This window comes from Danio rerio, chromosome 11 (genome assembly GCF_049306965.1).
Source record: "Danio rerio strain Tuebingen ecotype United States chromosome 11, GRCz12tu, whole genome shotgun sequence".
Taxonomy (NCBI): domain Eukaryota; kingdom Metazoa; phylum Chordata; class Actinopteri; order Cypriniformes; family Danionidae; genus Danio; species Danio rerio.
In genome coordinates this window covers 31,429,954-31,454,434 of record NC_133186.1, presented here as the reverse complement: position 1 = coordinate 31,454,434, position 24,481 = coordinate 31,429,954, and the positions used below count along the sequence as shown (strand labels likewise).

At 34.4% G+C, this 24,481-nt stretch overlaps 1 protein-coding gene across 11 annotated transcripts in view; it reads left to right on the top strand.

Moving 5' to 3' along the window:
• Positions 1–24,481, top strand: part of arhgef10la (Rho guanine nucleotide exchange factor (GEF) 10-like a) — a 222,932-nt gene that overhangs the window by 188,552 nt on the left and 9,899 nt on the right. For all 11 annotated transcript variants that reach the window (XM_073916824.1, XM_009306102.5, XM_073916829.1 and 8 more), the window contains one exon: positions 22,414–22,585. In XM_073916824.1, the coding sequence (XP_073772925.1) occupies positions 22,414–22,585 (172 nt within the window). The remainder of the gene's footprint in view (positions 1–22,413; positions 22,586–24,481) is intronic.

Below are 24,481 nucleotides of genomic sequence, written 5' to 3'. Positions count from 1 at the left end.
ATTTGTAATACGTGTTTTTAGATGCTATTTATAGTGGATATAGTTGCAGACTTTTCATATTTTACCTCAACATAAAAAAATAATTCCAGCATTATGATATTTATTTAACCATTTCATGCATAAGATCACACGGGTGTGATCAGCCTTGGCTGTTCCCTGAAACTTACGATCACACCAGTGTGATTAGAATGTTCAGAACGCATGTCATCAACTTCTAAAGTTCAAATCACATTGGGACACATAAAGAGGTTCTCACACTGTATCTGTATTTATATTTATTAAATTACGCATGAACTTATTAGCCTCTACTGCTACCTCAACCCTAAACCCAACCCTTACGGTATTGTAAAAATTATATTTGTTGTACATTCATTAATTTATTCATTCATTCATTCTTTCATTTTGCTTTTGGCTTAGTCTCTTTATTAATCTGGGGTCGCCAGAGCGGAATGAATCGCCAACTTATCCAACATATGTTTAACACAGCGAATGCCCTTCCAGCTGCAACTCATCACTGGAAAACACCCATACACTCTCATTCACAAACATACACTATGGACAATTATAGCCTACCCAATTCACCTATAGTGCATGTCTTTGGATTTGTGGGAGAAACCGGAGCACCCGGAGGAAACCCAAGCGAACACAGGGAGAATACGCAAACTCCACACAGAAATGCCAACTGACCCAGCCAAGGCTCGAACCAGTCACCTTTTTGCTGTGAGGTGACAGCACTACCTACTGCGCCACCACGTTGCCCATTTGTTGTACAGTTTCACAAAAATGATGATATATTGACATGACTAGATTCAGCTGTATCCCATCTGGACTTGACCGCACTGCAAGAGAGGGTGAAGTCTAGATGGGATACAGCTGAGGATGCTCACTTCAATGTTGCATGTTTTTTGCAACCCTGTACAACAAATAATATTTTATATTATTGTGATGGCTTGTTATGCAGGTAGTGGTAGATGCTAATAAATCAATGGGAAATTTAATAAATTATATAAATACCTGTCAGGGTTGGTGAGGGGAAAGGAGCGAGGACTCAAGTGCAGGAAAATGGGGAATTTATTAAATTATAAACATAAAATAAAATGCAAAATAAACTACCCCGAGGGGGAAAACATTAACAAAACAAATACATACAAACAGGACTGGGCAGGCTGACAAGGATGAGGACTGGTAAAACAACAGGACAAGACTTCATACAACGACATGTGATGACGAACTGGCACAGGACAACAAATGTGAGGGGTCTATAAACTGTAGAAAATTAACACACAAACAGGTGAACACAATTAACTAATAATGGGTTAACAAGGAGGGTGGGACTAGACAATAGAGCGCATGACACAGAGAGACAATACAAGCCATGCGCTCACATAACACAACACTGAAGCACACGACAAAAACACGTGACCACAATGTAAACACCGAGCCACGTGCTTTGACAAAAGACGCAAGACACGAGCACACGATGAATAAAAACACTCACCGTGCGCTCACACATGCAGTATGCATGCTTCATCCCAGCGCCGACCAAAACCGAAACCAACAAGACTGAGACGCTGGGAATGAAACACCACGCTGCTGACAGACAAAAACACAAACACGAGTACAAGAGCGCACGCGTCTGAGGGACGCAGAGCGCGCGCGCGGCCGCGTCAAGCAGGAGCGCGCACACTCTGCGTACACCCATGACGGCGTGCGCGCACACAGAGACAGAAACAGGACCAGACACGGGTAGTGTCCGAGATCTGCCACCAAAACAAGAATTTATAAGACCAGAGTGGCAGAACCCTGACAATACCTGTCGTTAACTTCTGATCACAGCTGTATCCCTTCTAGCAACGGTGTGCCCATTACCTGTCATTTAACAAATAATATGATCATTATTAAGCTGTTTAAAAGGTAAAAATTATCTTTTATCACATATTTTAGAATCAGAGTATCAGAAATTTAGCAATATAATAAGAATATTTGTCAATATTCGCAGAAAGGGCTAATAAGAAACAATATGATAATACATAGGTCATTGGAGCTGGTGGGTCACGTGATAAACTTGATGCTTGGGAACTTTAGAATGAAATAGATTCTAAGCAATGGTCACAAAAAAATTCCCGCAGGAGGGTCGACTGGAGTATTTAAAACTCACACGAAAAAGGGGGTGTGAATGCCGTTTTACTTGCTATAAGTGTATTTACAGGTAGATGCTTACTGGAAATAGTGACTGATATGTGGCCACCTCAGTATTAAGGCCCCGTTTACACTAATTCATTTTAGTTTTTTAAAACACAACTTTTGGTACGGTTAGACCTTCTGTCCACACTACCTCAGAGTTTTCAATGCTTTGAAAATGCTAAAGAGGCTATTTTCATTTTAAAAACACTGCTGCTCCCTATAAGTGTGGATGAAGGAAAATGGAGATGAAAACTGAACTAATGTCTTGAAATAACGCAGTCTGTTTCTAAAAAAATAATGCAGTCAGATGCACCATTGACCTAGTATATTAACAGACACATTTTAGCCAGTCCCATAGGAATTCACACAATCAGGACTTTCACATGAGGGCATGAGTACACTTTGCTTATATACATGTTTTATACATCTCACCCCTATTGGCAATGACATTTTTGCATGTGTGAACTGCCACTGAAAGTTTGCTAAATTGACCGTACCAAATCGTTGTGACTGCAGTCGACTCGATTTACAAGTTTACCTCATGACCATGTAGCAATTCCTTCCTTGTAAATCAGAACAATAAAAGCTGAGGAGTCATATATCCCACGCTCTGTAAAATGAGGGGTTGTTTAAAGATGTTGCTCTCGAAAAGCACTGTCACCTAGTATTATAGTGGACTAATGAATGGTTAGGTGTGATGCTTGTATGGTAGGCGGAGGATTGTTGGGTTTTGTCTGCTAGTATGGAAAAACAGTGCTCTCCTGCTGTGAAACAGTGATGCAGTATTATAGGGTGAAATGGTGGAAGGAACCTTTTTCTCAGTGTGAGATTCAGAAACTGACACCACCATTTACAGACATCATTTACACATCTGTCTGTCTGTCTACATTATCTATCTGTCTGTCTGTCTGCATTAAATTACAGGGGATAAGTATTTTAAAGATTGGATAGATGATATTGTAGCCTTATAAGCGTTATAACTTCAAACTATTAAATGTTTAGTTTTAAAAATGATTTATTACATACCTTTGTGTCATTCCATTCCCCCTGAGACCTTCTGAACACAAATTAAGATAGAAATTTAGATTTAGATAAAACCTGAGTGCTCCCACATTCTCCATACACTCTCAGAAATGAAGGCACAAAATCTGTCACTGGGGCGGCATTGTTTCAAAAGTTAGATTTTTGTTCCTAAAAGATAGAAATGAATGCCTAAAAATACAAATGTGTACATCACAGTACCTTAAAAGTACAAAATTGAACCTTAAAGGTACAAAAGTGTAACGTAAAGGTACTAATATCCACCTGTATGCATAGACTGTAAAAGATATGGACGTAGTATCCGTGACATCACTCATAGGTTTCTGAACACTGCAAAAGTAGGTGCAGCCAACCATCGACATTTTGTTTGCGCGTCAACACATCCACGGCGGGAGACCAAACAAGGGCAAAGAGGTGGATAGTGAGCAAAGCTACAGACACCTGCTGGCATTTTGTTTGGACCTGGTTTAGACAGACTTTACTTTGGAAGAACGCTTAATACTTCATTACCTGTGACTTGTGTTCTGACCACATGTGCTTAGTTGTACGCTATATCAATAAAGTGTTTAGACTTTTAAAAACACTGCTGTAATACACAGAGCCACTAAACATTGTTCTTATGATGTTTTTATGCAGGAGGAAAATGCAAATTACTTCCAAACACTTTAAATAGTGTTAGTAAATGCAGGACTATTGATGAAATCCAGCATAACACTGTATGACAACGCTTCAGGTGACTGTTCTAGAGCCTACAGCTAATCAATTTGTCAGATTCTGGAGTGCTTTACAGCTCTAAAAAATATATATAAATGATCTTTAATAAAACAAATACATTTATAGAGATGACATAAGTATAAAACTTCACTCACCTTGGAAATGGAGGCAATTCGAACGGTTTGTGAGCACAATTAAGTGCACACAGCATGCCATATCATCTGATAATTGTAGGAGATAATCCCAAGAGGCAATTGACTGTGTAAAGAAACATTAACCACAACAAAAATACGATGTATATGCCGAGCTCAACAGCTAATTAGAGACAGCGAGCAGCAAGACCTAGCTGTCACTCAAGTAGCCACGCCCTTAATTATGCAGACTTAATGTAACTGAATAAAAACTAAACGGATGAGTTATAAAAAAAATTCACCCACCTCACTGTTGTCATGAAGGGTAATCATAGCTATATGCACCAAAGCCATCTTTTGTACCAGGCTGTAAACATGTTTTATCAGCTGTAAAAATGGCCCATCTCCCATTGCAGTCAGAAATCACCTAGACTTCCTGGAGCCAGCCCCCCAAGGCGAGTCGGTGAATTACAGTTTCAGTTACTTCCATGTTGGCTTCCCGAGGGAGAGCGGGAGGTTGCCGCTTGCCTGTATGATACAAATTGTAGCTTTTGAAAAGGTACTACCCCAGGGAAAGATTTTGTAACTTTATTTCTAAGAACGTAGAACACATGGTTATATCAATATCCAATACCAATAAACATATTTAAAGAGGCCAAATGCTTTCAGTGGGTAAATTGGAAAATTATGAAGCTACAAGAATAATTTTGTGCACACAAACAAGACAAAATAATGTCTTTAAGAAAAAATAAAAAAAATAAATTTTCTTCTCAGTGTCAATGTACGGTGCATTTTGGTTGCTCTGCTAATGAATTTACCTTCGATTTTTCAAACAGAAATGAACATGCTTATCAGTGTTTTGCATATTCTGACACTGAGGAGAAGATACTGTTGAATACGTGTTACATTTGTTTTATGTGTGCACAAAAGTATTCTTGTTGCTTCATAATAATTTGGTACAACCCATGAAGACACATTTTGAGGATGTTTATTAAAACATTGCTGTCTATTAGGTGTTCTGAAGGGGTTTGCAACAAGTTTTTAATAGCATAATAAAAAAATTAAATTAAAAAGTAAACTTGCCCTTTAATATTTTAAATAGAAGTAAAACAAAATATTTATAATGTGATCCATATTATGCATGTATTATATGGCAATGTCAAAAACTGATCATTACTGACCTTAGTTATAAAATGTGCATATGAGAAGATTTGAGATCAAGCATTGCCTCCATGCATTTCAGATGGATCTCCTGTGAGTTTGCGCATGGCTTATTGTGTCAGCGTGTTACTGTGTTTTATGTGGATATTACTTGATTTACTTGATCTCACTTCAAACTGAACCATGAAAGTGATGTTTTAAGCAAAATGTTTAAAAATGCAGCTATTCAATAAGCAGCTACAATATACTTAAGATATGCATGCTTTACATGGTCTGTCTTCATTTAGTGGATGCTTTTATTCAAATTGAATTACTTATGTAGAGGCCATGCATAACCAAGATGTTCTTTACACCAATTATGTGTGAGCTTGTTCACATTTCCCAATCATTTGATTTGTTTTATAGCTACCAGACACTCATTTTTCCACAACCTTCCTCATTCCCTCATCGTAAGTGCCCGGTTGATCTTTTGTTTATTTGTTGTCATTAAAGAAACAACAAAAACTCACAATTAGCTTATAGTGGTGTCAGGAACACAATTTAACAAAAAAAAAAGGTTTTCTTTGAAATATTTTAATAATAATTTTTTTCAAAGAAGCAAATATTGTTCCTCTCAATAATATTGTATATAAAATTGTATAAGAAATACTGTAAAATTCACCTTGCTCTAGTAAACATTATTGGAAAATATTTGAAAAAGTATGCAATATATACAGGAGGGCTAATAGTTTTGCCTTGTTCATGCACTGTAAGTTTATGTAACTGTATATTTTATGTAAGGTATAATGTACATCCAGCTGGTTGTTTTCACATAATCAATCCCAGCTAGACTTTTAATTACATTTAAAGCTTACAGAAAGAAAAACAGCTGGATGCAGCCTACATATTATTATTATTATTATTATTATTATTATTATTATTATTATTATTATTATTATTATTATTATTATTATTAATTATTATTATTATTGGGTCATTCCATTGGTGCCATTTGTTTCCTCAAGGCATTATATGGTACAGAATATTTAAAAATACAATAATAAAAAAAAATCCATAAAGCATGCCTTATAGAATTATCCCATTTTCACATTAGGACACAATGATAAGTGCTCAAAATTAAATTGAATTTTAAATATTTACTCTAATTTCAGTGCAAGTATAGCTGAATTGCCATGTCCCAGGTCAGGTATGCTCATGTTCAGTTACAGATATAACTTAGAACAATCTAATAAATTCTATACTTTTCATTAATCTTGTATACATCTCACCAAATGCTGTTTTTTAATTACTATTGTATATTAATAAAATCTTTAAATAAATGTGTGTCCCGAAAATTTATAAAAAAAAAAAAAAAAAAACGTACACTACACAATTTTTTTTCTGGTTCCTTGCATCCAAAGAACTGTCAAAAATAGCTCACTAAAATGGAACGTAATTGCATTCCAGTCTCTTTCTATACTAAATTAAATATGTTAAATCTGTGTTACATGTTAATTCTGTAAAAATGCTTAACTGTAATATGCTGAGCTGGACCAATATATATACATTTTATAGTTTAATAAGTACTCCTTCAACTAAAATGATAAAATATTGGGAAAAAATCATGGACAGTTACTCTGTTATGGCACAGAATATTAAAAATGATTATTATTATTATTACTATTATTGTTATTATTATTATTATTATTATTATTATTATTATTAATATACAGTTGCAAGATAGTCAAAGAACAGCAAGGTGACACATAAGCATATATGTGAACTAACAAATTGCTAGCAGTATTATCTACATGTCTTCTCTCTGAAGAAACAGTCCAAGCAAAATAAAACGAAAACATTGAGAGAACAAGAAAGCAAAGGCAAGCACTGCCGACAAGTCAATTAAAAGCGAAAACACATCAAAGGCAGTTTCAGTCGTCTCCCTTGCTCTCAAACAAAAGAAGCTCCCTTTGGCAAGGGCACGCAAACAGGTGCTAATCCCTGTCCGCTAGTGTGCAGAGGAGAGAACGGGCTCTCGCACCCACCTCACCCCCTCTAACTAATCTGCCTGAACCTCAGTCTGGAGAACTAGCTGTTTGTAAGAGTTCTCAGGGCTCCTCGGTAGCACCACAGACCTCAGGGGGCTGCGTGCAAACCCTCGATAAGAAGCGCAGCTCCCTCATGCCTCATTAGAGGATCAGGCATGAAATGGCTCCTCTTCCCCTGTGGACATTTAAAAGGTGTTTGGGAGGGGGCGTATTGTTTTCTGAGACAGTGAAGCTCGGCTCAGCTGTGAATCACTTTGAAATCAAAGAAACCGAATCCTGACTCATTGAACCTTTCATGATGTGTGGTCCTTGAACCTACTGCTCGGATAGTGAGTTTGAAGGCACAATTATGCGTCACAGTACTGGAAAAGTAAAAGGAGGATGTCTATTTGCTTTGGATGATGGATTGGTGGTTTGCAGAATATCTTTGCACTGTTTATGTATACACTTGAAGTCAAAATTATTTGCCCTCCTGTGATTTATTTTGGGGAATAGTGGTTTGCTCTAAGAAAAAAAAAGGTATGAGAGCTTTTGTTACTGTACACTGTTAACCCTTACTGTAGATTATGCAGTAAATAACTGTAAAATAGCCAGTGTTTTGCTGTAATAAAAAGAAACAGTATTTTACTGTAAAAGGAGCAGGATTTGTATGAAATTTTGTAGTGCAAGGAATAAATTACAGTAATTTACTTCATGTACCCATTACAGATAGTTACTGTGATAATAAATGGTAAATTACTGCTCAACCATTATTAGCCCATGTACTCTGATGCTTTATGTTGCTATATATATATATATATATATATATATATATATATATATATATATATATATATATATATATATATATATATATATATATATATATATATATATATATATATATATATATATACTGTTCAGTTTTGGTATGTGAATGGTCAGTATTGAGTAGAAAGTGAGACAATGCATTGATAAGCTAAATTTCTCTGCAGCCATCTCTGTGTTTTCTTTGGTTCCTTTTATGTTTTTAACATTGAGTATCAGGAATTAACCAATGTCAAAGTCACAGAGCTAATTAAAAGGTAAACATATCAACGAGATGCATTTAAAGGCAAAAATATTCACACAGAGCAACCAAATTATCACAATCATTTTTATAACTTTGTTTACTTTTCTATAATTAATATAATTAGCCTAGTTTAGCCTAAGTTAAGCTTTTAAATTGCACTTTAAGCTGAATATTAGTATTTTGCTAAATAAAAATCTGTTATTTAAAAAAATATCTTAAACAGCATGTACATACATTTTAGCAGAGACTCAATTAATTTGTTTGGAAAACTTCAAATGAAGTAGGTAAAAATGGCATTAACAGTATATTATAAAGACTTTCCTAAATGTATTAATCAGGTTATTTGTTTTTTTATTATTATTATTACTACAGGTTTGGAACAACATGAGGATCAGATTATTTATTTATTTGCTTTGGATAAAGTTTTTATATTTTTATTGTTTTTACTCAATGATATGTGCATGATTGTGATAAATGTAGGCAATTCCTTTGAAAATATGCTAGGTACACGGGATGTCGAACTCCTGAAGGGCTGCAGCCCAGCAGAATTTAGTTCCAGCCCTTCTTCAACACACTACCTTTAGATTTAGTTTGATCAGGTGTGTTTAATTAGTATAACTGCACTCTTACTCTGTAGATTGTGCAGTAAAGAACTGTAAAATAGCCAGTGTTTTGCTGTAGTAAAAGGAAACATTTATTATTTATTAACACATATTATTTTACTGTAAAAGGAGTAGACTTTGTATGAAATTGTGTAGTGCAAAGAATAAATTCCAGTAATTTACTTTATGTACTCATTACAGGCAGAAAATAATGATTTAGGCATCACCACACACTCCCACAGGCTGTCTGTCTTGTTCTAAACACAAAGGTGTTAGAAAGAGTTTTCAGAAAATGCTGGCCCTTTAAGGGAGCCAGGTGTTTGATTTGTTTACTGCTGAGTGTGCTCTATTCTCTTTCCATCAATTCAGATGTAGAGTCTGATATGTATTAGGCTTTAAATAAGAATCTACAATGAGTAAGTAAAATGTGTTCAAATGTTTTTGAGGGTTTCTAAAATAAGGCTGTTTTAAGTTATATTGTTGTTATCTTGAACTGTGTACTTGAAAGCTACATTGTTAGCTAGTTAGCCTCTCCTCATATAACTTCTTATATTACTTTTGTTTAAGAATATGTATTTATTTTATATTGCACACTGCCATAATGTACAGATGCTAACAGTTGTATGTATCTTTCTGGCAACTAAGCCAAAATTAAATTCCATCATCTCAGTAAGGGAACATGTGCACATCATCACAGGGAATCACAAAAACATGATACACATAGCCATCCACACACAAAAGCTCCACTGTCCGGTCCCGGGTTGTGAGTTTGTTGCTAAGTGTTTTTCAGAGCAGTGTTTCCACTTATAAATTTATATAACAAACAATAAAAAAAGTTTGTTGTCATGAGATAATTATAACAATAAAAGATTGGATCCTTTGGTTTTTCAGTGTTGCCAACTTTATTTTTATTTTTTATAATTATTTTAAACTTTTTATTGAGATTTGACACAGTTTTTAATTATTTAAAACTTTAAAAATTTAAAATAATTATGTTATGTTTTTTGCTGTTCATTTGCTGATCTACCTTCCTGCAGATTTCAGTTGCTATCCATATCAAACACACCTAAACCAATTAATTAGGACATGAACACCACTTGATAATTACAGGCAGGTGTGTTTGATATGGGTAGCAACTGAAATCTGCAGGAAGGTAGATATCCAGGAACAGGATTGAGCACCCCTGCTATATACCATGGGGGTCAAACTCCAAGTTCCTGGAGAACTGCAGCGCAGCAGAGTTTAGTACCCACCCTGCTTCAACATTACCAGTAGATTTCTAACAAGCCTTAATTAGTTTGATCAGGTGTGTTTAATTAGAGTTACAGCTTAAAGTCCCGGTCACACTGCACTTTTCTCCCTATAGACTTCCATTCATACGCATGTGAGTACTGCAGACCTGGAATGCTAGCTCATGCAACAAATTTCATAATTCGCAGCATTGGAAAGATCAAGCTTGGAGAACGCTGACATGCGAAATTACATCATGTGATTGCTTGAGAGACCAATCAAAGATCAAAACATGACCTCTCTGGCTTGCTTTTTCAATCTCTAATTATTTTGTTTAATTCCACTACTCGCTTTGTTTAATTCCACTTCGCAGTGCAGTATGACAGAATTTTGCATGCTCAAACGTTAATGTGACCGCAGCCTTACTGTGCAGACCTGTAATATGCAAGACAATATTTATATCTGCTGATTTCTTAATTTTGTTATACTTTTTCTGTTATTTATTTGTTTGGTGCCAAAACAATAAAATAAATTTGTCTGAAAAATGTTATGCCTTCTATTTTTTAATAACAGCTAAGAATACTGATTATTTTTAGTAACGCTACTATAATTATATTTGACATACTATTAATTTGTATGCAGTATAATGCTGTGATTTGTAACACTACAATACAGTAATTAACTGTACAGTTTCCAGTTAGTTCCAGCAGTCACTGCTGCTCTATTACAGTAATTAACTGGCAGCACTGTTGCCAGCTACTCACTGTAATGGTTCAGTTACAGTAAATAACTGGCAACACTGTTGCCAGCCACTCACTGTAATGGTTCAGTTACAGTAATTAACTGGCAACACCGTTGCCAGTTACTTACTGTAACCGAACTTTTACAGTGAGTGGCTGGCAACAGTGTTGCCAGTGTTCTACTGTAAAAAAAACCCGGTAAGGTCTAACAGTGTACTCTTATTCACTTTTACGCGTCAATATGGACCATTTTGGTGTAAATGTGTAGCTTTTGAAATGGTACTGCACCAGTGACAGCTTTTGTGCCTTTATTTCTTAGAGTGTTACATGGCCATTTTTGCAACAGCGTGAGATCATCTGCAAGATTTCTCCAAGAGAACAATATAACACTTATATCCACATAAAACACTTTTAAACACAAATGCTAGGAAACTGTTGAATACACGGTAAAAGATTATAGCATTTTGAACAAAGCCAATAAAATGCCTTTTAAATATGTTCTTTTTTTGTTGTCCATTATTATTTTTTTGTTTTGTTTTACAGTACGTTTTTGTTTTGTACTTACAGTATTTGGGGAATACTGTAAGTATTAAACATATCACATCACTATTTTTCTCCAAAAACATATTTCTAAAGGTGATATGGATTTGAAATTGGATGTTGGTAACAACCAAAAAAATCCATATATGCATAGAAACCAACTCTAAATAGTTTACAAATTAAGTTATGTGTAATAAAATCAAGACACAGGGAAAAAGTTTTAATAATTGGAAGAAAGGAAGGTGTAGAAAAGCAGTGAAAGCCCAGACAACAGCTGAAATCTCTCATAGTTATTCAGCAACCTTCTGCATTTTGCTATTGTAAATTAATATGAGCTGCTTCGGTCGAAAATCTACATTACCAGGATATTGAAAATAAAACCACAGGGTGAATATTTTAGCAAGACTATGATCCAAAACACAGCCAATAAATGTCTCAAATGCTTTCAGAGAAAGAAAAACAAGCTGTGGAATGGCCCAGCCAATAACCTGACTTGAATAAATATAAAATACAAATTGAAGATCAGATTTAATAAACTAGACCCACAGAACCATCAAGATTTTACACTCTGTCTGAAAAACTTATCTGAGCATATATGACACATATTACTTCATTCTCCATGTGAGAGGTGTCTTTAAGCTTCCATCATCTTTTATATAAATTATTAAATACATTTTAGTAGTTTAGTACTTTCTCCTTGTGTCATTGTTATTACACATAACAAATTTTTTAGTTTTTTTTTTTTTTTTTTTTTTTTTTTTTTTAATGTTTGTATTGCTTGGGTTTTTACCAAAATCTGGTTCAATTCCATGATAACTGCTCATTTAGATATGAAGAGTTCAGATGCAAAAAATGTGCCATCTTAAATCTCTATAGAAAATGAGCATTATTCTGAGCTTCCGTTGTTTATGTTGAGTTATTTCTCTCTGAAAACCACAAAAAATTTTTATTCTTTACAATAAAAGTGAAATTACTGAACCAACAGTACACACAGAAGCCTGATAAAAATGCTCATTTTAAAAGAAAATTTCAGATGGCAAATAGAGGTTTTTGCATTTAAACTCTTCAAATATTGTTCCCAGAAAGAAAAAAAAAAAAAGATGTGTTCCCCGCGCTGTATAGCAGTCTGACTTTGTCATATTTGTAATTTGTAATACCATCAGTTTAATTGTATAGCACTAATGCTTTGAACATTTCTTGTTGGTCTTATTTTGAAAACTTTGCTACTAACTCGTTTTAAAGTAGAATTAAAGTTCAACTGACAAATACTTGAAAAGTAATTTAAAGTCCATTGGGGACCTTTATCAACATAAAGTCTTAGCAGACTTACCATTGATTTTGTTTAATGAACAAACCTACTCTGCACAGCTTACAATTTTAAGAAACATTAAATGTTCATGATTTAGACGAGTTAGCATTAAACTCTGAAATGAAGATTTCAATTACGCAAGTCCGTATTGCTGAGTAGAACTTAAGAAGAAGTTGTACCAGTGGCCCTTTGGGGTATTAACAGTGAGCTGGGTAAAATGTTATTAAAGGATTCTTTACATGTTAGCAGTTCCCCTGGTCAAATGAGTTCTGGAGCAGTGTTAGTCATAGGGGTCTTTTAAAACTAGAAATCTCAGTTATGATTATCTTATCTTTGAAAAAAAGCTGCAAAATCATCACAGTTGGGATTTGAGACCTTTAGGATTTCAGAGAGGAATTATCAGAACTAAGCACCTTGGACAAAACTGACTGCAATGTTGAACAGATCTGCATTGTGTCAACATGTGGAGTTTATTTGCAGTTTTGTTTTACATCATACACACACCATGGTCTCCTTAAAGGTTTCACAGTGTAATGGAGTTTCAACTGTAGTTGTTCAATTAGCAAGTGCAAAACATGTTGAGTTCTTTAAAAAGATGATCACAGGAGGAATAAGAAACCGTGACAGTGTATTTATCTATGTTCTCACAGATTCAAAGGTAAGGTGATATTTCTCATCAGACTTCTTTGTTGCAAACTGAGCTTTTTAACAAAAAACTGAAAAGTGTACAAGTGTACCGTGCATCTATATTCTTTATATTGTTCACAACCTTAAGGAATAGTTGGTTTTATATAATAAAGTGTGAGGTCATTGTTATCGTTTTATACTGTCAGTAAATTAATAATTTCAAAATTCAATTTACGTATGTTTATGTAATTTTAGGATAATGCATTAAACATATTAATCTGCATAACTTCTAAGAATATGATGTGCTCTGTTTAGTTGATTTCTTTTTCCCAATGTGATAAGATCTGCACTAAAATCACAATGAAAATATACTTAAAGAGGGGGAAATGTGTGTGTAATGTTAATATAAAATTCTTTGTTTTTTTTTTTGTCCATACAGTGAGTTTCAAAGCAACACTGCTTGTTTCTTTTTCAAAGATGAATTGCTTTGTCTTCTGTAGAAAAAAAATACATTTTTACAAAATACAATTTTGAAACAACAAGCAATTCAAATTATTTTTAAAGAAATGATCCATTTAATAAAAATGTCCTTTAATGTTGAACTTTTATCCATGATAAAAGTGAATATTGACCAGAAATCATTTTTAACTTAATCTTTGGATGCGGTATCTGCTGCTCAGCAGGAGATCTTTTGGTGGAGGGTGGCCAGAATAATGCCTGCTTCTTATATTTTTAGCCAATTTCCCAACAGTGAATCAATCCAAATACTCAGGTTTTGCCTTTAATGGAGCCAGTGTTTTACATGCATTGGGGCAAACACATGTGATGTGTATTTACTGTATATAGCGCATTTACCATGTGTGGCCATACACCCGAAGCTCTTCACAATAATGAGGAGGGGTCCTCTCCACACTTCCACTAATGTGACATATTCACTTGGATGATGCGAAGGCAGCTATAGGAGGAGTAGAGAGACTGTGATAGAGCCAATGGTGTGTATGCGAATGATTATGAGCCCATGATAATTCGAGCCAATGAAGGTAATTTGGTCAGGACACCAGTGTTACACCCTTACTCTTTTACGAGAAGTGCCATGGGATTTTTAATGACCACAGAGAGTCAGAACCTTGGTTTAACCTCTCATCTGAAAGTAAGCATGGTGTCTTATTCACTTTACTGGGGCATTAGGACTCACACAGACCGCAGGTTGAGTGCCCACTGCTGGCTTCGCTAACAACACTTCCAACAGCAACCTAGTTTTCCTATGTGGTCTCCCATACAGGTACTGACCAGGTTCAGCCCTGCTTAGCTTTAGTTTGTAACCGGTCTTGGGCTGTAGGGAGAAAAAAAAGACCACAGAAAAGAGAAATAATAAGATATTAATGCCCTCTTCCTGCTTAGAAGCAAATTTGCATATCTGGTCATACAGAACACCACCATAAATCAGATCTGAAATACTTTTCAAACAGAAAGTTTAAAGTTTATGCAGGCACACCATGTGCTCATGAGAATAACATTATACAAAGGACATTAAATTGCTGGTAATTTTATGGGCTCATCATTAGAGCAAAATTCGTGAAGCATTGTGCAGCATCCAATATGGAGAAAATGACCTGTGCAACATCTGAGCATAGGCTCATTGCAGCTATGTGAAATAGTGAGCCCATGTATATGGAGAAATGTCCATTAAAACAAGCTCTGGGTCATTGTAAACTAATGCATGCTCTTCAGACTCGAGATTTGTACTCTTTCATGCCACATCGAGTGGCTGAATGCTCATTGTTCAGATTTTCCTTTCCTGTGAGCAAGTCCTTGCAGATGTACTGTATTGAATAATAGAGGGGAAAATAATGTCAAGATACATTTGTGATGGACCCCTTGTCATTATAGTTCAATATTCAGTTTGCGAGGTAATGGAGAAGAGAAAGCAAATGAGAGGAACGGGGAGATGGAGTTTTGTAGCTACTTGTTTATGTCATGCCTTATTGAGTTCTGTATCAAATTGCGTTCAGGTCTTGTCTGCTTGTTGATTCTCATTGGTCTCAGGTTCTTCAGACTACATTTTAAACCATTAGTACAGCGATGTGTCTGAAATGATTTAGCATTTATATGAGGGACATGTTTGTCATGGTTATACTTCCTAGTAAAGGGCGCAGGTCAGACATCTCAAATGCAACTTGGATGCAATGAGATGATTACACCCTACTGTTTCCTACTCTCACAGCTTTATTATAGTTTCTTCTTGATCTGCAAATATTGTGCTATTTGTTATAGTGTGGATTTTGTTACCAAATATCATTTGAATAAATGTTTGCTGATTTCTTACAGAATAAATGTATTGCAAATGCATAATAGATCTTCAGAATTAACATGAAAATGTGAAATTAACAATGAATTAACAATGAAAGTGTGAATTAAGTACAATTCAGCATAACTCTTGGAAAGACATTTTGCAAAACCCATTGAAAATATGCCTTAAATGTCATGCTGATGACTCATAATGACCATTTTATATGTAAACCTGAAAATGTAGTCATTCATTTCAAATTTATTAAAATGCTGTATCATTTAATGACTTGTCAAGAGGTTTTCAATCATTGCAATTATGTCTAATGCATTACTTGGTTCATGCAGTTACGTAACTACAGAAGAAGTGGCACAAATAGTAAATTGGGGCACTTAAGTTTTTGCTTTTAAAGGCATTGTTCAATCAAAAAGAGTTTCTTTCATCATTTACTCTGCATCTTGCTGTTCCAAAATCTCATAATTTCTTCTTCTTAAAAAAGCTATATCTGAAAATGTCCTCCCCACAGCCTCTTCCCCAATGTAATTATGGATGAAATGCAGTTTTGATTTGTGTTCTCCTAAAGAAAGCAACCACATTTTGTGCAAGTACACAATAGAAGAGTTTTGTTTGTGTTTGAACAAACCCTTTAAAATTTCCTCACTTCAATACTGCATGTGAGATCAGGCAAATGGTTAAAAATGATTTAAAACATTTTTGTGTGACAATTTAGAATCCGCACATGTTGTTCGGTTAGGCTGTTTTTGTGTCGTGCAGATTTTCCATTAAAGCTTTTTTTTTTCATCAGCTTATTTTTTTCATCTTGCAGGGAAAAGGTGATTCGCAGCCATTATTTTCCTTGCATGTAATCTACTTGCAAAAACAATAACATATTTGGATTTGGAGTGAACACACTGTTAATGGCCACATTGTCATTTTTAAGAAAAGAAAAAATACAAATGCTTGGTTTAACATACTTGATATATGTGTGTTATTTTTATCAGTTAAGAACTCAGGAAGAGCTTATAAAATGCCATAAATCCATCTGTTGCACACTATCGGAAGATCTGCTGCAAGGATGCAGTTTCCAATTCTTGTAACAGTAAACCAAACTTTGTGTTTCTTTACATTGCCGCATTTTGTGACATAAGCTGTTTGGTTTGGATGTCAGCATTCAAAAAAATACATTATTTTAAAACAAACTGCACAGACAAAGCAGTGTTGGACATGTTACTTAAACTAATTAATAAAAGTTACTAGTTAAGTCTCATAAATAGTAATTGAGATAGTAATTGATTCACATCAATAAAAAATTAACTAATTGCCAGGGAAAGTAACTATTGTGTTTATTATGAGATTATTCATTCTTTCATTCATTTTCTTTTCGGCTTAGTCCCTTTATTTATTCGGGGTTGCCACAGCAAAATGAACCGCCAACTTATCTAGCACATTTTTACATAGTGGATGCCCTTCTAGCTGCAACTCATCTCTGGGAAACTATTATGAGATTATGAGATTGTAAATTGAATAAATTATTATTATTAAACAGTATACTCTGTTCTATACTATATATTTATTGTATGCTGTTGTGGCATGATGTTAGAGACATCTGTCAAATGTAATGTTTTATTGTAAATATAATTTCTATAGTGGAACAATGAATCTATAGTAAATGCTTTAGAACTGAATAATATTTATTTATTGAAATGTTTTGCACTGACCACAACTGGCCAACAAATAATTCTAAAAATAAAGTATGCTTCTTAAACAACTAAGAGGTCTTTTAACTGTTTTTATTATTTGCAATTTAATGAGTTTCTTAAAATAAAACACATATTTCAATTATTTCCAGACCTTTCATAATATGTGTATATTGCTTTCTAAAACTGATGTTTTATTAGAATCACCAAACACAAAAGTTATAAGTCTTTGAGTATTAAATTAATATACTGTAATCAAGTATATAATTAGCAGTCAGAATGACCACATACTGTACATTTCAGTATGTGATATTTTGCCTAGCAACTTCCTGCTAATAAAAACATAACTTTCCGTAACTTTTCTTCAGACATGTCTTTCAAAACCACATATAAATATATATATATATATGATGACAGACATTCAAAGCTTAATTTTGATACCACAGTAGAAGCTTTGAATGTAAATATGATGTGGCAATAAAACGTTTTATATGAGAATACCGATATGGTAATTCTTATGGAATTCTAGTAGTTCCAGTGTGAAACTAGATTTAGTTACTTTGATATACACCACCGGTCAACAGTTTGGAGTTTAAAGAAAATTATTTTAAAGAAAACTAGTCTGTTCATCAAGTAGCCATTTATTAAATGTAAAAAAAAAAAGTAAATTTAGCTTTTATTACTATTACCAGTAATAATAATAATAATAATAATAATAATAATAATAATAATAGTAATAGTAATTATTATTATTATTATTATTATTATTATTATTATTATAGACTGTGTATACTGTGTTTTTAATTAAATAAATGCAGCCTGGGTGATGCGGTGGCACAGTAGGTAATGATGTTGCCTCACAGCAAAAAGGTCGCTGGTTCGAGCCTCAGCTGCACTGTTAACCCTTACTGTAGATTATGCAGTAAATAACTGTAAAATAGCCAGTATTTTGCTGTAATAAAAAGAAACAGTATTTTACTGTAAAAGGAGCAGGATTTGTATGAAATTTTGTAGTGCAAAGAATAAATTACAGTAATTTACTTTATGTACCCATTACAGATAGTTACTGTGATAATAAATGGTAAATTACTGCTCAACCATTATTACCCCATGTACTCTGATGCTTTATGTTGCTATATATATATATATATATATATATATATATATATATATATATATATATATATATATATATATATATATATATATATATATATATATATATATATATATATATATATACTGTTCAGTTTTGGTATGTGAATGGTCAGTATTGAGGAGAAAGTGAGACAATGCATTGATGATAAGCTAAATTTCTCTGCAGCCATCTCTGTGTTTTCTTTGGTTCCTTTTATGTTTTTAACATTGAGTATCAGGAATTAACCAATGTCAAAGTCACAGAGCTAATTAAAAGGTAAAGATATCGACGAGATGCATTTAAAGGCAAAAATATTCACACAGAGCAACCAAATTATCACAATTATTTTTATAACTTTGTTTACTTTTCTATAATTAATATAATTAGCCTAGTTTAGCCTATAGTTAAGCTTTTAAATTGCACTTTAAGCTGAATATTAGTATTTTGCTAAATAAAAATGTTTTATTTAAAAAATATCTTAAACAGCATGTACATACATTTTTGCAGAGACTCAATTAATTTGTTTGGAAAACTTCAAATAAAGTAGATAAAAATGGCATTAACAGTATAGTATAAAGACTTTCCTAAATAAATGTATTAAACAGGTTATTTGTTTTTTTATTATTATTATTACTACAGGTTTGGAACAACATGAGGATCAGATTATTTATTTATTTATTTATTTATTTGCTTTGGATGAAGTTTTTATAGTTTTATTGTTTTTATTCAATGATATGTGCATGATTGTGATAAATGTAAGCAATTCCTTTGAAAATATGCTATGTACCAGAGATGTCAAACTCCTGGAGGGCCGCAGCCCAGCAGAATTTAGTTCCAGCCCTGCTTCAACACACTACCTTTAGATTTAGTTTGATCAGGTGTGTTTAATTAGTATAACTGCACTCTTACTCTGTAGATTGTGCAGTAAAGAACTGTAAAATAGCCAGTGATTTGCTGTAGTAAAAGGAAACATTTATTATTTATTAACACATATTATTTTACTGTAAAAGGAGTGCTGAAATTTACTGTAAAAGGAGTTACTGAAATTGTGTAGTGCAAAGAATAAATTCCAGTAATTTTCTTTATGTACTCATTACGGAAAGTAACTGACAATAAATAGCAAATTACTGTTCAATCATTACTGTCCCATCTTCTCTGACGGTTTATGTTGCTATTTATAGAGACGTGCATTTTAAAGGCAGAAAATAATGATTTAGGCATCACCACACACTCCCACAGGCTGTCTGTCTTGTTCTAAACACAAAGATGTTAGAAAGAGTTTTCAGAAAATGCTGGCCCTTTAAGGGAGCCAGGTGTTTGATTTGTTTACTGCTGAGTGTGCTCTATTCTCTGTCCATCAATTCAGATGTAGAGTCTGATATGTTTTAGGCTTTAAATAAGAATCTACAATGAGTAAGTAAAATGTGTTCAAATGTTTTTGAGGGTTTCTATAATAAGGCTGTGTTTTAAGTTATATTGTTGTTATCTTGAACTGTGTACTTGAAAGCTACATTGTTAGCTAGTTAGCCTCTCCTCATATAACTTCTTACATTACTTTTGTTTAAGAATATGTATTTATTTTATATTGCACACTGCCATAATGTACAGATGCTAACAGTTGTATGTATCTTTCTGGCAACTAAGCCAAATTTAAATTCCATCATCTCAGTAAGGGAACATGTGCACATCATTACAGGGAATCACAAAAACATGATACAGACAGCCATCCACACACAAAAGCTCCACTGTCCGGTCCTAGGTTGTGAGTTTGTTGCTAAGTATTTTTCAGAGCTGTGTTTCCACCTATGAATTTATATTACAAACAATAAAAAAGTTTGTTGTCATGAGATAATTATAACAATAAAAGATTGGATCCTTTGGTTTTTCGGTGTTGCCAACTTTATTTATATTTTTTATAATTATTTTAAACTTTTTATTGAGATTTGACACAGTTTTTATTTATTTAAAACTTTAAAATTTAAAATAATTATGTTGTGTTTTTTGCTGTTCATTTGCTGATCTACCTTCCTGAAGATTTTAGTTGCTATCCATATCAAACACACCTAAACCAATTAATTAGGACCTGAACACCACTTGATAATTACAGGCAGGTGTGTTTGATATGGGTAGCAACTGAAATCTGCAGGAAGGTAGATATCCAGGAACAGGATTGAGCACCCCTGCTATATACCATGGGGGTCAAACTCCAAGTTCCTGGAGAACTGCAGCGCAGCAGAGTTTAGTTCCCACCCTGCTTCAACATTACCTGTTGATTTCTAACAAGCCTTAATTTGTTTGATCAGGTGTGTTTAATTAGAGTTACAGCTTAAAGTCCCGGTCACACTGCACTTTTCTCCCTATAGACTTCCATTCATACGCATGTGAGTACTGCAGACCTGGACTGATAGCTCATGCAACAAATTTCATAATTCACAGCATTGGAAAGATCAAGCTTGGAGAACGCTGACATGCGAAATCACATCATGTGATTGCTTGAGACCAATCAAAGATCAAAACATGACCTCTCTGGCTTGCTTTTTCAATCTCTAATTATTTTACATGTTTAATTTCACTACTCGCTTTGTTTAATTCCACTTCGCAGTGCAGTATGACAGAATTTTGCTTGCTCAAATGTTAGTGTGACTGCAGCCTTACTGTGCAGACCTGTAATATGCAAGACAATATTTATATCTGCTGATTTCTTAATTTTGTTATACTTTTTCTGTTATTTATTTGTTTGGTGCCAAAACAATAAAATAAATTTGTCTAAAAAATAATATGCCTTCTATTTTTTAATAACAGCTAAGAATACTGATTAATTTTAGTAACACTACAATAACTATATATGACATACTATTAATTTGTATGCAGTATAATGCTGTGATTTGTAACACTACAATACAGTAATTAACACTACAGTTTCCAGTTAGTTACCACTGCTGCTCTATTACAGTAATTAACTTGCAACACTGTTGCCAGCTACTCACTGTATCGGTTCAGTTACAGTAAATAACTGGCAACACTGTTGCCAGCCACTCACTGTAATGGTTCAGTTGCAGTAATTAACTGGCAACACCGTTGCCAGTTACTTACTGTAACCGAACTTTTACAGTGAGTGGCTGGCAACAGTGTTGCCAGTGTTCTACTGTAAAAAAAACCCGGTAAGGTCTAACAGTGTGGGTCAGTTGGCGTTTATTGTGTGGAGTTTGCGTTGGTTATCTCTGGGTGCTCCAGTTTCCCCCAAAGTCTAAAGACATTCGGTACAGGTGAATTGGGTTGGCTAAATTATCCGTAGTGTATGGGTGTGAATGGGTGTGTATGGATGTTTCCCAGAGATGGGTTGCTGCTGAAAGGGCATCCGCTGCGTAAAACAGCTGGATAAGTTGGTGGTTCATTCCGCTGTGGCGACCCCAGATTAATAAAGGGACTAAGCTGAAAAGAAAATAAATGAATGAATGAATGAATGAATAAATGAATGAGTATATGAATGAATGAATGCAGCTTTGGAGAGCAGGAGAAGCGTATTTTAAAACATTTAAAAATACTACTGACCCCAAACTTTTGATCGGTTGTGTAGTTGTGCCCTCTTTCATTTAAAAGTAAATTACACATAATCACCTGTATTTTTATTATCATGTTTGTGGTTGTATCACCCCCAAACACACACACACACACACACACGCGCACACACACACACACACACACACACGCACACACACACACACACACACACACACACACACACACCAGAGCAGGCCCTACAGGAGTCTACTCAGACCGCTTCAGTGAGCTCAGTTATAGTACAATATATTAAATGAATAACACCACATTGTATTGTCAGTAACAGTTAATGTGTTTGTAACAGTAGTTTTAAAAGTGAAATCTATAATGATATGAAGTATGATTTAATTCCCATCTCTCTATTTTGTTGTAGAGATTTGAGGTCCATCAGGACCCGATGGTGAGTGTGGCCCACATGGTGCGAGCCGGAGGTGGCGTATGGATGGCTTTTTCTGAAGGCTCTTCTATACGCTTGTTCCATACGGAAACACTGGAGCACCTGCAGGAGATCAACATTTCCACACCCTCGTCATTTTACAACCCCAGTGAGTAACTCTCCTTTGACCCAGTAAAAGGAGCCGTTTGAATGGCAAAACGTTTTCACGCTTTCACACATGCTTGATCAGCACTTGTTTCTATCTTTTTCTTTGAACCGCACTTCTCGGGATAAAAAGGTAATAATGGAGAAGTTCTTTCTGGAATGGTTCCTGTAGGCTGGCTCTCCAGGGACAGACCGTGAATAAGTAGCTAACTTAAGACCCCGCAGAGCAGTAATGGAGCTGCAGGGTTACAGGCAGGAAAAGTCACAATGGCACAGACAAAGCTTTCCATTCAAAGGGTTGCCATGGCAACGCTCTTGTCATGACTCCAGCAGCCGTGGCATGTTGGTAATGTGCCAGCATTTTGCCATTGCGCCTTTTCTCTGTGCAGCTGGTCTTTAATTCGTCTGCGTTCACATTTTTACCTCTCTGCACTCACCTTTAGCTGTCGTTATCTCCCTTGGGTCCTGTGTAATTTGTGACATTCTTTGTGGTTCATGCCTCCTTCACTGCTACATTAAATACTACAGGAAAGATTATGAGACAATTCTCATTTTGCCTGGGTTTACAACTTAAAGTTGTTTTATTTATTTATTTTATTCTTATTCTTTATTTTACTTTTTTTATTAAGTTTAAAATAAGATTGCCATTTGGATTTGTTTGCATAAAATAACATAAAGTATCTATATTATTACTTTATATTATACTTTATATTAATTTAGCTATTTTTTAAGATAAAACAATTCCAATGTTTTAACTTCAGTAGAATTTTGAATATTTAATCGAATAACCTTAATTTTTATCCACAATAAATGAAAGAAGAAGAAATAATATAATTCATTCATTCATTCATTTTCTTGTCGGCTTAGTCCCTTTATTAATCCGGAGTCGCCACAGCGGAATGAACCGCCAACTTATCCAGCAAGTTTTTATGCAGCAGATGCCCTTCCAGCCGCAATCCATCTCTGGGAAACATCCACGCACACATTCTATGGTCAATTTAGCCTACCCGATTTACCTGTACCGTATGTCTTTGGACTGTGGGGGAAACCGGAGCACCTGGAGGAAACCCACGCGACGGCAGGGAGAACATGCAAACTCCACACAGATACGCCAACTAAGCCGAGGTTCGAACCAGCGACCTTCCTGCTGTGAGGCGACAGCACTACCTACTGCGCCACTGCCTTGCCCCGAAGAAATAATTTGTTTATTAAAACATTAACATCAAACCCATACCCGATCACTACAACAGATACAGAGAAGCAGAATTTTCAGGTGGACATTATCAGTGTTGTGCTACAGTAGTTTTACTAGTGGTAACTAGTTACAGTTACTAGTTACTTCATTCAAAAAGTAACTCAATTATTTTATCAAATACTTACACCAAAAAGTAATGCATTTCTGTTCAAAGTCATTTTTTGAGCTACTTTTTCAAAGAACATTTTAAATGCTCCTATTAATGGCCTTATAACATCACTTAAGTGCTGCATGGAAAATCCACTGTTAATCAACTTCACTTAATTCATTTGCATTCTCACAACTAAAATACAAGACAGACTTAAACAAATTGTAATTTTCAAACACTAATTTATTTGTCACAAAAAAAAATTAAAATCACAAGGTGATAAACCAGCATTTTAAACAAGACAAAACAAAACAGCTGCTCAAAAATAAAATCTATGATTGAAATCTATAATTTTCTAACTAACCACAAATTAAACATGGTAAGTCAACAACTTGGTTTTGTATATTCAAAGTGCAAAATCTGCTTATGTATAACAGCGATTAAAATATGTAAAACAACAAGAAATCACAGCATTTTTTCGGATTAATACAACACTATGCATTTAAATAACGTGTTCTGAAATATAACAAAAATGTGTCACTGTGCCTACTAAACTA